Genomic DNA, 15,387 nt, shown 5'->3' on the forward strand with positions numbered 1-15,387 from the left:
TATTTCCACAGTGCAATCCTAGTGCTTTGGACCTACTAAGCACCTTGGCAGGAGACTCCCTTGTCAATGGGGAGAAGTTGGGCGGTGGCACTTCTGGTCCTCGGGGGGGTGACCCTCATGGCCATCGGGTGGCTGCCACGGACCAGAGAGGGTCTTCCCTAGGGTCCATCAGGTCCCCGAAAGTACTTTAGGTGTCTGATCCCATAACAGGGAATAGGGAGGGGGATTTCTACATCTGCTCTTAGACCTGCCGTGGTCGTCGCCCTTTTGAACCTGGGAGGGTACACGAAGTTAATTGATGTGCCCAGGACCTCGTTTGTAGCTGCGGAGATGACGGATGCTTTCCCAAAAGTGACGGTGCCGTCAGAAATTGTGGGGCTGGTGGAGAAGGTTCTGAGTGAGCTCCTTTGGCCCGTGCTGGGTGAGACGTCAGATTCGATTCTCGTCACGGTCCCTTCTGGCCCTGCAGCCGACGGGCTCAGAAGTGGGGTTGGCCGGGGAACAAGAACTGTTTCATCAAATGTTCAAGGTTTTAAAATCTGGTTTTCTTCCAGTGTGCAACCAAAGTGAGCCCTTTTGAAAGTTTTCCATGGCAAGCCACCCCCAGTGTGAGCGTGTCCCAGAGAGCTGGGGGCTGTGGGCAGAGCCCACGTGGGCAGCAGGGACCTCCCCACTGCGGGCAGGGCATTTTGGGGGGACAGGCAGGGCGTTTTGGGGGGCAGGCAGCCTCCCAGCGGGTCGGCGTGTCCCGGCAATGAGCGTGTCCAGCCCCGAGAGCCCCCGGTGCCCTCCTCAGTGCCCTCCCCGGGCCGCTGCGGGTCCCTGCCTGCGCTGTCAGGCAGCATTGTCTCCGCATGGCGGGTTTCTTTCTGTGCGGGAGAGCTGTGCATCCCCCTCTTCTCTGCGCTCAGCAGCCTTTCGCTGTCACATTGCGTTATTTGCTCCATGAGAAGTGACTGATGAACCTCCCCCCCCCTCCCTGCTCCCTCCTTCCCCTGCCTGCAAAATGCCCGGTGGCCGCCCGGCCTCACCAGGGCGCGGGAGAGGGGCGGCAGCCGAGGGGACCCCGCACCCCAGCACCCATCGCTGCCCCTCGGCCCGCCAGCATCCGCGGAGGCGGCACGGGTGGCTCCGGGATTGGGGAAGGATATTATCTGGGGATTGGGAAGCGACATCTCAGCCAGGTTTCAAAGGCATGTCCTCATCCTCTCCTGGGCGAAGCGTGGGGTGGGCATCTCCCCACCCGGGTTCCTGCCCGCTGCTGTTTTGGGGCTGGGGGTCTGGGCAGGGCTGAGCCCCTCATCTGGGGCATGGCAGCACCCCCCCACACACACACACAGTTTCTCCCAACTCTTAATTCATTCTCCATTATTTTTGTCTTCCCCTCCTCCCTCTCTCCGTCTCAGCTGCCTGATGAATGAAGGATGGGGTTTTAAGCCTTTTTTACCCCCAAGGCCTGCAGCGCTGGCTTGGCTGCTATCGCTGGGATAAATGCAGGCTTTTCGGCCCGGAGCTGCATCCGGCAGAGCCGCGCCGCCCCCCCCCCGCACCGGGTTATCAATCCCCGCTCAGCATCGCCAGCGCCGGGCTGGGTCCTCTCCACTGGGAGCCCTTTTCCTACCCTCTGGCCACAAGAAAGACCAGTGTGGCTTAATTCTGCACAGTATCAACACCAAACAGACTCAGCCCAACGCTACTGGCTTCTCTTAATTCGCCTTTGTATTCCTCGTTTTTCATGAATTTTTAAAAAGTTTCCATTTCTCTCCGCGCCTCCGTCTTATCCGCCGGGTTTCGGTGGGTTTGCCGGGGCACGCGTCCCCCTGTGCCTGCGCGGGCTCCGCATCCCCCTCCTCGCCCTCCCGGAGAAAACAAAGGAGGCGGGAAATCAGCTCGATCTCCCCACCCTGGAAAGTTTTCGGATGGCTTGAGAAATGAAATTTCCCCGGCAGATGAAAGGGCCGGCGCGGTTATCAGATCCCCGCCGGCCGGGTCCTGGCACGGCTCGGTGGCACGGTGCTCCGGCGCTCGCTCCTCCCGCCAGCATCACTCAGACGTAAAAATACAGATGGTGCCACTTGCAAGGGCAGGGCTGGAGCCGTGGGGTGGAAAGAGGCTCTTGGAAGGCAAAGCAAAATTATCTGACTCCTCAACGGACTTAAAAAAACCTCAAATGCATTTATCTGTTGTTTTGCTCTAGTGCAAAAGGCGGCCTCCATCCATGACTGGGAACTGGAAGCTGCCGTCTCCCTCCCGGCCCTGCCCAGAGAGCAGAGAAATTAAGGCAGGATAGAGAAAAACGGAGATTCCAAGATGGAAAACACAGATAGAGCCGGTGAAGGCAGCCAAGCTGGGGCTGTTCAGAGCCGGCGTTCCGGTTTGAATCTGAACACGGATAAGCTGGAGCCATCCCCCACCCGCCCCGACCGGAGCCTTCCCCGCTCCCGCGGCACGCAGCGTCCCCAGACCCGCAGTGCCAGCAGCGCTGCCGTGGTCCCACACGTGTCACGGCTGAGCCGGACCCATCCTGGGCAGCCCCCGGCCCCATCCCAACGTTCAGCAGTCCCCGGGGGGGTCGTCTCCCCCGTCCTGGCCAAAGGGAGCCAGCAGAGCTCCGCAGCCCCGTTTGGGGCTGGATCGGTGTTTCTCGACCGTCCAAGCAGAACCTTTGTTTTTAAGCCCTCAATTAAATGCTCGTAGACAGCCAGCTTGCGTGGCACTCGGATTATTATCCCCTTGGAGGAATAAAGTGCAGCATCGAGGCTTCTGGGATTCAAACCGATGGTTCCAGGGCTCTCGATATTTCAGCGCTGATGCTTAAGCCCAGGAAGGCATTCCCTCCAGCAAGACAGCCACTACATCATACGGGGAACGCGCTGTGAAATAATGATGTACGGCTGGCCTTGAGGCACTCTTTGCAGCTTGATTGGCCTCCATGGCAGAAGAATAACCGAGAGTTTATTGCTCCTCTTCTAGTGATCTTTACTCCCAGCTGTTTTCTCGGGGAGGCCTGGATCATCCGAAGAGCCATGGGCTGCTGGCGTGGCCCTGAGCACAGCCGGTTCCCGGGACGGGGCTCCGCTGTCGCGGGGTGAATCCCTGCGGGAAAATCCCCCCGATCTCCGCCCAAGGCGGGTGAGGAGGCCCGGGCACATCTCAGACCCCTTTCCGCCTCCTCCTGCGGGTGCGGGGAGCTCCTGGAGCAGCCCCCAGCCCCCCTGGCTCCAGCACCCAGCCATCCCAACAGAGAGCACCCAGCTGCTCGCCCCGTGTCCCCTTCACCGGCACCCACCTGGCGTCCCCGCGCCGCAGCGCTGCCCCCCGGCAAAGCCCCCGCCACCGCAGCCGTGCCCGAGAGCCCATTTCTGCCGGCTGCGATCTCCGCTGCCGGGGCAGGAGACACGGACGGGAGCCAAGGAGAACGGGGCAAAGAGCATTTTCACCCAGAAAGTTATTGGCAACCCCCAGCTCCTGGTGCTGTTTGCAGAGGGCAAAGGTTAGATGGTTGCAGGTGATTCCCCCCCCCCTTTTCTTTTGAGGAGTCGTGCTGCAAATAGGCTGATTTCTAAGATTTCTCTATCATTAAAATGTAAATGAAAACAGACACGAAAACAATCTGAATTTCCAGCCGAGTTGCTCTTGCTTAATATTCTACCCCGAAGGGGGATGTGCGGAAGCAACAACATTTCAAAGGGAATCATTAAAGAAGGCAGGCTCAAACTGCGTTTTCATCAGATACCGCGGCAGAGCCGAGCTCTCGGGGTCTCGCCCATCCCGGCACTGCTGGGAAGGATGCGGGAGAAACAGCTTTGGAGGAAAAGAAACGTCCGAGCCATGACAAGGAGGATGGACGCACCGAGCCGGGGCTGCGCCCGCCTGCCTGGCTGCGTCCCGGCGCGGTTTGGCTCTGGCTGCGGGTGGGCAGCGCACGGGTCTGCGGGGGCTGCGGGGGCTGCGGGGGCTACAGGTGCTGCGGGTGCGCGGCTGCAGTGTGACCTGCGCTATCCAGCTGGGACCATGCCCGGGTTTTAATGCATCCCGAGTTTTTAGACATGCCCTGGGCGGGCAGCGGGGTTCTGCGATGTGCCCCGACGCGTTCGCAGTGCGGGCGGGGGGAAGACCCCGATACATCCCCAACCTGCCTGCGCTCCCCTCCCACCCCGAGCTCTCAGCTTCGGCGCTGCTTGGCTCTGTTTCAAGCAGGAGGGTGAGGTGACCATCTTCTTGCCACCAATGTAATGCATTTAAAATTAAATACAAAATGAGAATAGCATGAAAAATCACGTGAATCTTGGTCCAGCCACACCCTGGAGCACTTTGGGTAGGGAAAGGGCTGAGCGGTTTTGGTTGAATCCTGAGCACGGCGCTTGCTGCCCCAATAAGCTGAAATGTCACCGTTGCTCTGGCTGGCACGGAACAGCTCAGAGTGGTTTACATTCAGCTTTGGCAGGGGTCACCGAGCAGCGGACGCGCGGGGGCTCGCGGGCTGCGGGAGCTCCTCAGCCAGCGCGGGGCAGTATGCGGCCCCAGCGCTGGACCCGCGCCGTCGCCCAGCCGAGGGAGGAAAGACAACAGGCGCAGGGCTGTGGGATGGCTTCAGCATCCCTGCGGGACAGTCCCCAAACGCTGCAGAGACAGGTCTGGTGGCCGGGAGGGTCTGTCCCAGCAGATGCAGCTGGAAGAGGAGGGATGCACCGAGGCTTAGGGCCACGTGTGAGTCTCCAGGGACTCCCCGGCCCTCGGGTGCCCACTGCTCGGGGCCACTCACCCAGCGCTGCAGGAAAACGCAGCCTGGCTGGGCAAGGAGCGCCTCTCTGCTTCAGAGGCAGGAGCAGCAAAGGCGTCCCGCACTCCGAGCTCTCTCCAGGCCGCCCGTCTGGGCATCCCATAGGTGACGCTCACCAGGGAGGAGGAGGGCAGGTCCCCTCTGACCCCTGCCCTGCACCCGCACCCCCTCCCTTTTCCCCATTGCCTCCCCACCCATGCTTCCCGGCCGTCTGCAGGGGGCTGCAGGATCCGTGCTGCTCCAGGCCAGATCAGGGGCTGCGTGGAAAAGGCTCTCAGCCGCCTGGCTGATGCCCGCAGGCGGGATGGCTGAGCCCAGCCTGGAGCGCGGCGAGGACAGAGCCCCCCTGCTCCCCACCACCCTCCCAGGCAGCAGCAGGTGCTCCCGGCACGGCGGCACATATGGATCCTATAAGGGCTGAGATCATCTCTCGGGGCAGCCTCGCTCTTCCGTCCGCGGGGCAGCGTCGAGACGGATGGTGGCAGCGGGACCCGGGGCTGCCGGGGACACGGAGCCCCTCGCCACGCTGGGTGCTGGCGGGTCTAGGGCGAGGGGAGCAACCCCGGCCAGGCTCCTCCTGCCAGCCGAGAGCAAAGGAAAGCCCTTTTCCCGCTGCAAACCAAACATGAGAGATCTGGAAGTCTCCGAGACACAATAAACAGGGGATCCCGGGATGCTCTAAGTATGTCCCAGTCTGGATCTCTGGATGATAATGGCCCGAGATGATTAATTTTCTTTTGTACTTTCATGGCATCAGTTATCACATCATTCGATTTTATTTTTAAAGCCTTTTTTTTAAGCCCATAGAATACTGGAAAGGGTTAGAATGGATTCAAATTACAAGGTAAAATATTTCCCTCCAAAGCTTCATAAATACTTGATTATTTTTTCTAATGCTATTATTTTACCTTTCAAAGAAAGGCAACGTTTGCCAAATCTTGCTTTGTGCAGTAAAACCAGTCCAGTGTTACAGGGATTTAATGTAATAATAACAATAAACTTTCAGAGGAGTCCTTAAAAACAAAGGGCCCCATCTGCTGTGCATGGAAATTCAAGCTCCCGCGCCCCGGGGTCCGCAGCTCGTCCCCCGCACCGTGTGCCGGGGCAGCGAGCACGTGCGAGCCCCAGCCCCGAGGTGGCCCCTCGCTTCTCCCATCCCCGCACAACGGCCTGATCCAGACCCCGCTGGCCATGCTCAGTCTTCCCAATGACCTGGCGGGGGGGGGGTTGGAGCTGGAGCATCTCCTCGGAGCCCCCACAAGAGCTGCCTTACCCCTCTGTGAGCTGAGAATCCAGCCTCTTATTCACCGGGGCTTGGAAATCCCTGAGGATGGAGACATCCCTGGTGTGGTCCTCGGGCGCATCCCTGTCCCAGGGATGTCCCCCATCCCTGTCCCCATCCCCAGCCCATTGCACCCATCCTGCGCAGGGCTGGACCTGTCCCCGCAGAGGGGGCTGAGCGCTGGGCGCAGGGAGGGGTTGCAGCGTTACAGCCCCCCGGGGTGCAAGTGCCCGGGGACAGAGCGGGGTCCCGGCTCCCCCCAGGCTGGCCCGGGCTCAGCCCTGCAGCTCTTTGTGTCTTTATTGTTTCCCCCCCCCTCGCCTTCAGTTGGTTGGGTTTTTAATTAATTCCCAAATCTCATTTGGGCACCGGAGCTGGGGGTGGAAAAAACTCTGTCTGAAGTTGATTTTGCAAATCAGCGCTGGCCATCGCAAACCAGCTCCGGGGGCAGAAGCATCGGGGCTCCCAATAACTGAGGAGGAAGCCTCTCGCTCACGGAGCAGATCCGCCACTTTGATGTGCTCCCGCAGTTATTCTTTCATTTCTTGAGCAAATAATCTGGATTTTCACAATATTTACCTTGGAAATAATTATTTGTGTAAAGCATTTGACCAAGATAAACAGAGAATCGCTCGGTCTCTCTGCGGGGCTGGGAGGTCTCGCCTTCCCCTGAACCTGCCGGAGCTCTGTGGGCAGCAGCCCAGGTGGGACACGGCCCGTACCCGAGCCCCCGCACGCCCCCGCGTGTCCCGGAGGGCTGAGGACCAACCTCCTGGTAGCCCCAGCTGCAGGGCACGTATGAGGACAGAAAAATGCAGCCGCTCTGCCCTTCCTGAATTGCTAACCCAGCGCCTGCAAAAGGGGCTACTGCATCCCGGAATTCCCACAGATTCAGGGGCTGTAAAGGAGAAGCAGGAAGGGGGGGCCGGGGGAGGTGGGGGGTAGAAAAAAGGTGAAGGAAGGTTCAAAGGCCTGCTGCAGTTTGGGTTTTTCATCTCTAGTTAATCTCTGCAAGGCCTGAGGCGAAGTCACCTTTGGGTCAATACTCAGGTGTTTTTATCTGCCGTCCCCATCAGCGGGGCAGGGCGGGGGCTGCCCGGGGAATCCGCTCCCCCCGACTTCCACCAGGCTCTCCCGGGGAGGGGAGGGGGGGTAAATCCTGCACCCCCGGCGCTGGCTCCCCGCCACACGCCGCCCCACGGCCACGGGGAGAGACGGGAGGAGCGTCACACCGCCGTTTGTAAAAGCGTTTAAATCGAGCAGGGATGAACCGCTGGAGTTGTCCCAGCGCGTTGCCCAGGGATGCGGGGACGGGAGGAGGGTGCCAGGACATCAACCTGCCGCTCACCCGCGCTCCGGCGGCGAACTCGGGCGGCTGCTCCCCGCGCTGCACGCCCGGCAGGCTTGTCAGGGGCCACGCAGGAACAAATCCACCCGGGGCTCTGCGCTTTCACCTGCAAGGCTTTTATTTGTTAAGGTGTGCGACATGCCCACGATCACAGGGCTGGGATATGACACCGGCGCTGGAGACGAGCGAGCGGGAGGGCGGCGAGGCAGCGCGAGCCTTGCCGGGACGCTGCTGGACTCCTCCGGCCCCAGCGCTGGGGGCAGAGAGTGGCACAGGTCGCTTTGAGCCGAGTGGACCAAAAAACCATCCTTTTCAGAAGTGGAATTTTACAAAGATCCATATTTTACCTACCGGTGGCAGCAGCCCCAGGCGGCAGCAGAGCCCGGCTGTGCCCGTTGCGGGACGGGACGGCAGGAGGCTCAGTGCAGCCCCGGCCCCGCTGCCGCGCTCGGCCGTGGTGGTTTATTCGGGGTGCAGTAGCATCTGGCGGTGGGTGAGGCTGGGATCTGCCCAGGCTACCGGCCGTGCCGTTCCGCTGGCCACACGCTGCTCCTGGCACCAGAGCGGGGTCCCGGCCGCCTCTCGGCTCCACTCCTGCGACCGGCGGCAGGAAGGAGTTTGGCTGGGGATACAGCACCTCTGACATCGCTCCTCACCCTCCTGTCGCAGACGAGACGTGCAATTAGTGCCTGGCTTCGCGCAGTCGTCCAGGGCAGGCTCAGCCCTCGCCTCCCAGCGAAACCGCCCCGCTGCGCTCCTGCCACATCAGCAACTTCAACAGAGCACGCCACGTTCACACGGAGTCAAACACAGCAAACACACACAGCGTCTCCTTTTTAATCTCTATTTAAGACGACTTTTCTTTGTATTCTGCATGCACTCCATTGCTGGAAAAAATGTAGATTAGAAAAAAACACTCTCTTTGCTTTCAAATGATAAATTAATATAAACACCAACAGCACAAGTTTGCAAGCAGCTTCCTGATCATGCACTGTGTTAAAGCATCTCCCACGACAGACAGATGTGCATATATACATAGTGGCTGTAAGGAAAAATCTAAATTAACTCTTTTCTAATACTGAATCTGAAAGAAAAATATATTGGATTTGAATCACTTGACACTTAAATTTGTTTTTAAGCATTCTGAAGTCACTCTTCAGAATGTTTTTTTTTCTCTCTCTCCCCATCTCTCTGCATGAGTTTAGATCTTATCTGCGAAGCTTTTGCAGGTGCCCCATCAGGCGGTGCAGCGGGGCGAGTCCCGGGGAACAGCTCGGGGCACTTTGCCCCCACCGAACGCAGGAGCGATGCTGAGCACTGGCCGGGCTGTTTCCGAACGGGCGCACCGGTGCGGGCACAATGCAGGGGATGATGTGAGCTTTGTGCTGGTGCCCAAGCATGTGCTGTAGGCTTTGCCCAGGTATGTTTAAAAGCTTCGCTGACCATAAATTAGATGTAAAAGACGAGCTTCGTCACTCCAGGCTCAGCAAACCACAAGGTCCTGAGGTCTACCCAGCCCTGTGTGCCACGGTCCCCAGGCTGGTGGGACACGACGAGCTCCCATGCAGAGGGAAAATTGAGATGGATGCTTCGGGGACCCTCAGCTACACTGGAGAGAGATGGGAAGGGGCAGGGTGGGCACCCCAGCGCCTGGCGAGTGCTCTGCATCGGCGTGTGGCACCGAGATGCCACCAGCCAGCCCCGCGCCGGCCGGGAGGGTGAGGGCTGGGACCGGGCCACGCCAGCGGCACGTCAGGGGCTGGGGGCGGCCGTGCCGGCGGGACACGCCGGGCCGTGCTGCATGCAGCGGATGAGCTCCTTGCGGTTATCCAGGATGGTGTCAAAACTCTCCTGCAGCCGGTTCTGCTGGTCCACGACTTTCTGCTGGAGGCCGTGGATCCAGCGCAGCAGGGCCAGGCGCCGGTACATCACCAGCTGGATGTGATGCTTCTCCTTCTCCCGCTCCTTGAAGCGCTCCTTGTCCTGCAGGTGCTGCACGGCCTCTGCCAGTGCTGGGAAGAGGGTCCCCGGCTCGGGCTCGGCCTCCCCCGGCTGGGGTGGGCTCCCGGGGCGGAGGGCGGTGGCGGGAGGGTCCCAGGCGCTCCCGCAGGCGCTGTCGGGGCTGTCGATGCTGAGGGAGCTGCTGGCATAGCCGTTGTCCTCCGCGGGGGAGCTCGGGGGCTTGCCGCATCCTTCGGCCGGCTCCTCGGCGGCGGCGTTTTGGCCCCCTGTCCCGCCAACCTCGGCTCCCTCGGGGGGGCTGCGCACCCCCGGCTCGGGGAGACGCAGCCGCGTGGCACCCAGGCTCGGGGCGGCATCCCTAAGCCGGCCCTGGGCCATCTGTCTCTGCATTAATAACAGCAGATTATCGGACGGATTTGTGGTGTTTTCGCTCCGGCTGGAGCCCTCCTCCGGCGGGGACCCCGGCGCTGGCTGGCTCCAGTTCTCGTTGCTGTCACACACCTCTCCCACGAAGTTGGAGTTGGAGTCCTGCCCGCAGCCAGCCCCTGGGACGGCCATGCCCAGCGCCGGGCCCCCCCGGCCCTGTCGGAATGGGGCGTTCGCCGGGACGCCCGGCGGGCAGATGGCAAACATCTCGCCGGTCTCCTGCCTGCAAGAGAGAGGCAGGGCTGTAACGCGTCTGCGGGGCACGCGGGCTGGCACACCCAGAACTCACACCACCTACCTCGAGATAAAATGCTCCCTTACTTTGTGTGCCTCTGTTTAAAGCTACGGAGCCCAAGTCATGGGCTGATCCTTGCCCGGCGTTTGGCCACCGCTCTCAGCTTGTCCTCAGGTAGCATCACCCAGGGAGAACTTCTCACCTGGTGCAGAAGCTCGGGGCGGACACCCCCCACCCATCTCTCCTCCCTGCGAGCTCCAGCCCAAACCCACGCTCCCGTGGGTCCCCTGCGGTGACTGTTGGAGGCATCGCAGGGCGCCGGCATGCGGCCGGCACACTCTCGAGCGCGCGGTAGCAGCAATTCTCCCAGTGCTGGTAGAGGTTGGCTTGGAAGGAGATGCTTTTCCAACAGCAATAAGATGTATTTAAGCAGGTGAGACTGCCCGGTCTCCTCTGCACAAACTCTGCCGTCACCCCTCGGGCAGGCTGTGGGTCGGGTCTGGTCTCCACCAGTGCCCAGACTGGTAACCCCGCCGGGCCACGTCCTTCTCTGCAGGGAGCAGAGAGGGAGCAGACGGGACCGGGAAAGGAAAGGTTCTCCCAGCATTTCTTAGGTTCACCCAGCATTTCTTGCCGGGTCACTGGCATTGAGAGCCCATCTCTGAGCTCTCCCCCAGCAAGGACGTGCCCACAGGAACTGCACGAAGGAAAACCCATTGAATGCCCCGGTTTCACCCCTGGAAAGCAGCGAAGAGGCCGGAGGGGTCCAGGGCGCAGCGTGGCCAGCTCGGGGCGTGGGACACGGGCCGTAGCAGTACCATGGCCCCAGCCAGGGGCAGGGAAGAGCCGTGGAGATGTACCCCCCCCAGCTGCCACCCTCTCGGCTGCGCACCCCAGGGCTGGCGGTGCCCTGCGGCACCCAGGATGGCGGGGGTTAGGAGAGCTCAGACCCACGAGTGCTGTTTGCAAGGGCGAGGATGGCACCAGAGGGAGGAGGGCGAAAGCCTGGGAGTGGCCCGGGGGTCCCGAAGGCCTGGAACCCCGGGACCATGCACTGCAGGCCCCCCCAAGACACCGACCCGCCTCCAAATGACACCGCACCCCCCCCTCAAATGACACCGGCCATTTGCGCCATCAGCCCGCTCCACCCCGTGGGAGGATGCCCCGTGGGAGGATGCGCAGCCCCCGGGGTGGGGGGGAGCCGAGGAGCGGCCCCGCACCCGCAGACATCCCCCCCCCCTTCCCCGAACGCCGGCGGGGAGAAGCGGCGGCGGGTCCCCCCGCCCGCACCCGCACCGCGCCCGGGAACCGCGGGGAGGAGATGGGGGGCTGCCACCCCCCGAGCCCGCCCCGGCCCCCACCGCGCCCCGCTCCCGCCCCGGCCCCGGCCCCGGCCCCGCACTCACCGCTGCCCCGGGCCCGCTCCGCCGCCGCCGCCGCCGCCGCCGCGGGTGGGAGCGGAAGCCACCCCGCGTGGGGAGGCGCCACGGCCGCACTTCCGAGCGCCACCGCCGCCCCCGGGATGCTGCGGGGGGGACGGGACGGGGAGATGGGGCTGCCCGCAGCCCCCGGGATGCTGCGGGGGGGACGGGACGGGGAGATGGGGCTGCCCGCCGGTCCCGCACCCGCACCGGTCCCCGCCGCCCCCGGGATGCTGCAGGGGGGGGACGGAGCTACCCGCTGTTCCCGGGGCCGGCCCGCCGCCTCCACCCTGCACGCACACCTATATATAAATATATACGTACATATCTATCTATCTGTACGTGCCAGGCCCCTACATTCATCCGTAGCATCCCATGGGAGATGACACCAAGCTGCGTCGACACACTGGAGGGGCGGGATGCCATCCAGAGGGAGCTGGGCAGGCTGGGGAGGTGGGCTCATGCCAACATCATGAAGTTCAACGCTTGCTGCATCCCCGGCAGCGTGGGCAGCAGGGCGAGGGGGGGGATTCTGCCCCTCTGCTCCGCTCTGGGGTGAGCCCCACCTGGAGTACTGTGTCCAGCCCTGGGGCACCAACATGAGAAGGACACGGAGCTGTTGGAGCGGGGCCAGAGGAGATGCTGGGAGGGCTGGAGCCCCTCTGCTGTGGGGACAGGCTGAGAGAGCTGGGGGGGTTCAGCCTGGAGAAGAGAAGGCTCCGGGGAGACCTTGTAGCCCCTTCCAGTCCCTAAAGGGGCTCCAGGAAAGCTGGGGAGGGACTCTGGATCAGGGAGGGGAGCCATAGGGTGAGGGGGAACAGGTTTATACTGAAAGAGGGGAGATTTAGATGAGATCTCAGGAAGGAATTCTTGGCTGTGAGGGCGGTGAGCCCCTGGCCCAGGGTGCCCAGAGGAGCTGTGGCTGCCCCATCCCTGGAGGGGTTCAAGGCCAGGTTGGACGGGGCTTGGAGCAGCCTGGGCTGGTGGGAGGTGTCCCTGCCCAGGGCAGGGGGGTGGAATGAGATGATCTTTAAGGTCCCTTCCAACCTGAACCATTCTGTGACACTATGATTCCTCCTGTGTCAGCCCAGGGAAAAGGGCAGGAGAGGCTCGGAGGGGGCAGGGGGCCCGTGGGCTGGAGCCCTCCCGCCACCCACAGCCCCAGCGTGGGAGCGGAGCCGTGCGCCAGGCTGGGTGCGTGTGGGTGCATCCCGTGGGGTTCGGACACACTGACTCCTTCCCAGCCCCTGCCCCATTGGTCCCGTGAGCCTCAGCAGGTCCCCATGGGGTTGGGGGGGCTGGCGGGACCCATGCTCTCAATGGGGCCTTTATTCCCCTCGCGCAGAGCTGGGGTGTCTGTGTGCTGGGAAAGGAAAAGGCTCAGCAACATCAAATGGCTCCCACGAGTGCCGGGATGGCACCGGGCGTCACATGAAGCACCATGAGTGTTTTGGGACATAAAGAGGCTTTGTGGGGCCGGAGGGAGATGCACCACGCGGCGGCAAGGCCGGTGGCCTGGGGCTGGGAGCCAGGGCAGGGGCAGCCGGGGTGTCACAGACACCCTGTTACCCGCAGAGCTGCCCCGAGCAGGGATGTTCCCATCTCCTGCGGGGTCCACCCAGTGTGATTGATCTTCACCAGCATCCCATGGTGGCGCTGGGATAGACGTGGCATGAACACAGCGCCGTCACCCCATGGGCTCCGCAGGTAAAGCCCACCCCATCCAAAGTGAATCTCACCCAGGGCTCGGCACCCCTTGCCCCCCCCCGAGGAGGAGGAAGGAGGGGATGAAGGGGGTTTCAGGGTGGATGAAGATCCTCTCCAAAGCTCTGGACTGTTGGAGGTGGGATGTGGGGGAGAAACGCCGAGAGCTGATGTTCTTCCATGACATCGCAAGGGTTTGGAGCAGTGGAATAACACTAATAAGTGATAAGTAAGTTCTTTTAACTTCCCATCTGCCTGACAGACCCCTAGGCAGCCGTTCCTGCTCCTGGCTCCTCCAGCCCCGAAGGCTTCCACACCTCCATCGACCAGGAATCGGTGGGGTGGGACCGAGAGCTGTAACTGGGGTGCTCAGGCTGCAGCACTGCTCCTCGGAGAGCCCGAGACTGAAGAAACAAAACCTTCCTGTCACACAGGAAAGGCAGAAACTGGCTCAGGCGCGTCTGTGAATGGGCAGGAAAGAAAATAGCATTTGGGCAAACAATGGGCTCCGCTCTGCGTTGCCTTGAGCTGAGTGTTTGCGTCTTCGTGCTGGTTTGTGTGTCACTCCCATCAGGGGCCTGAACTCAAAGGAAAGCTAAATATTCGTCACTGAGAGCGAGGAGGAAGGTTTCATCCATTCAGGGACCTTCTCCTCTGGTTTACTGAGAGGAGGCACAGCTGAAACAGGCCTTTTTTCATCATGGGTTTAGATTTCAATGAGCAGAAGGAAGATGGAAGTCCAGCTGTGGTTTGGCTCGCGGGGCAGGAGTGGAGTTTGCTCCTCTCTTGGCTTTCCTCATCCCCACCCCAGGAATTCCCACGGGGCCGGTGGGTGCGGACGTGCCGGATCCTGCTCAAACCTGCTGCGCATCAGCCCCGGCGTCGCTGCTGCTGGCAGGAACCTCCATTTTGGGGGTTCCTCCCCAAAATGCCAGCCTTGGCGCGAGCCGGGTGGGTGCCGGGTTCGCGGAGGGGGCCGGGAGCAGCGGCTGCAGGGTCTGTCTCGCCGGGGCTGGTTTTGCACTGGTGCAGCTCAGGTTCAGCCCAGCACCCCCAGCCCCAGGATTAGCTGTATCTGATGGAGACCAGAGGGATTTGCTGCTTGCAATGAAAACAGCTCCGTTTCCCTGCGAACCAGCCGGCCCCTCAGCCCCAGCTGCCCCCCGCCCCGAGGACTCTGCCAGCGGGGACGGCGGCGGGGGACCCCAGCTTGGGGCGCAGGACAGAGGGGACGCAGGGACACGGGGAGGCTGGGCTGGGACAGGGGGAAAGAGAAGATTTGGAGGTGGAGGGGGCTTAGTGATGGATTTCAAAGTCGTCTTCCCTTCCACTTCCCCTGCTTTGTTCCAGAAATAAATTAAAAACTCTCCCTCCAGGAAATTAAAAATAATTTAAGAAGACCAAGCGCAGGGCCTGGTGTGCTGGGGCTTCGGAGCTGGGCGTCCCAGGCGAGATAAGCACAGTGCACCGTGGGGCTCAGAGGGGAGAAGGGTGCGGGGGTGACCCACCAGAGCCACTGCAGAGGGCACTGACACCAGATTCCTCCAGCAAAGCAGGTCCCTGGGACCCTGGATGCAGCACCCTTCCCCTGGGCTCAGCAGGCGTCCTGGCCACAGGAGCCCCCTGGCACCCAGGGACTTCATGGCCGCTGGGACCTTGCACCGGCAGAGACACGGCACTGCTGCGGGGAAACGCCAGAGACGGGACCCGGCACTGCCTGTGGTGGAAATCGTCCTCAAACCCAGTGCCCGGCGCCCCACATTCGCCCCATGCGCAGGGCAGGCTGCTTCTCATCTGCTGCGTGTCCCGCTAACCCATGCAACGTGCCACGGGATTCGAACAAAATTGGTCCCAGAAGAAGCCCTCGCGCTCGGCCCCGTGCCTGCGTGGTGTCGGCCCTGTGTCCGACCTCTCTGCTGGGAAGGAGACACTGGGGAGCTGAAAGCTGCCCAGCGAGGGGTGGGTTGGGGAACCGGGATGGCGGAGGGAGAGGAAGAGCCTTCGGCACCAGGCAGGGGCTGCCTCCTCCTGCCCGAGGGCAGAGACCCTGCGACCTCGCTCCCCAGGCCAGCGTGCACAGCGATGCTCGCCCACGCACTGCGTGCCCATGTGCATGAACTGCACGCTCACTGCACACCCACTGCACGCTTACTGCACGCTCACTGCACGCTCACTGCATGCCCACTGCACACCCACTGCACATCCACTGCACGACCACTGCACATC

The 15,387-nt window shown here is 62.0% G+C and overlaps 1 protein-coding gene and 1 long non-coding RNA gene across 3 annotated transcripts; both read right to left on the reverse strand.

Annotated features, from left to right (window-relative positions):
- Positions 1–1,701: 1,701 nt before the first annotated feature.
- Positions 1,702–3,398, reverse strand: LOC134525278 (uncharacterized). Of its 2 annotated transcripts, none has more exons than XR_010073741.1 (2): positions 3,290–3,398; positions 1,702–2,115 (listed from the first exon to the last, which is right to left on the reverse strand). It is a non-coding gene; the product is annotated as an uncharacterized LOC134525278 (long non-coding RNA). The 2 variants fall into 2 exon arrangements; XR_010073742.1 differs by having other exon boundaries at positions 1,702–3,096; positions 3,290–3,388.
- Positions 3,399–7,508: 4,110 nt separating this feature from the next.
- C19H1orf216 (chromosome 19 C1orf216 homolog) lies at positions 7,509–11,770 on the reverse strand. The gene is made up of 2 exons (XM_063356167.1): positions 11,443–11,770; positions 7,509–10,024 (listed from the first exon to the last, which is right to left on the reverse strand). Exon 2 carries the CDS (start codon positions 10,006–10,008, stop codon positions 9,166–9,168), a length of 843 nt encoding a protein of 280 aa, XP_063212237.1. The 5' UTR covers positions 10,009–10,024; positions 11,443–11,770; the 3' UTR covers positions 7,509–9,165.
- Positions 11,771–15,387: the final 3,617 nt, after the last annotated feature.

Source organism: Chroicocephalus ridibundus, chromosome 19, assembly GCF_963924245.1.
Source record: "Chroicocephalus ridibundus chromosome 19, bChrRid1.1, whole genome shotgun sequence".
In the NCBI taxonomy this organism is placed as follows: domain Eukaryota; kingdom Metazoa; phylum Chordata; class Aves; order Charadriiformes; family Laridae; genus Chroicocephalus; species Chroicocephalus ridibundus.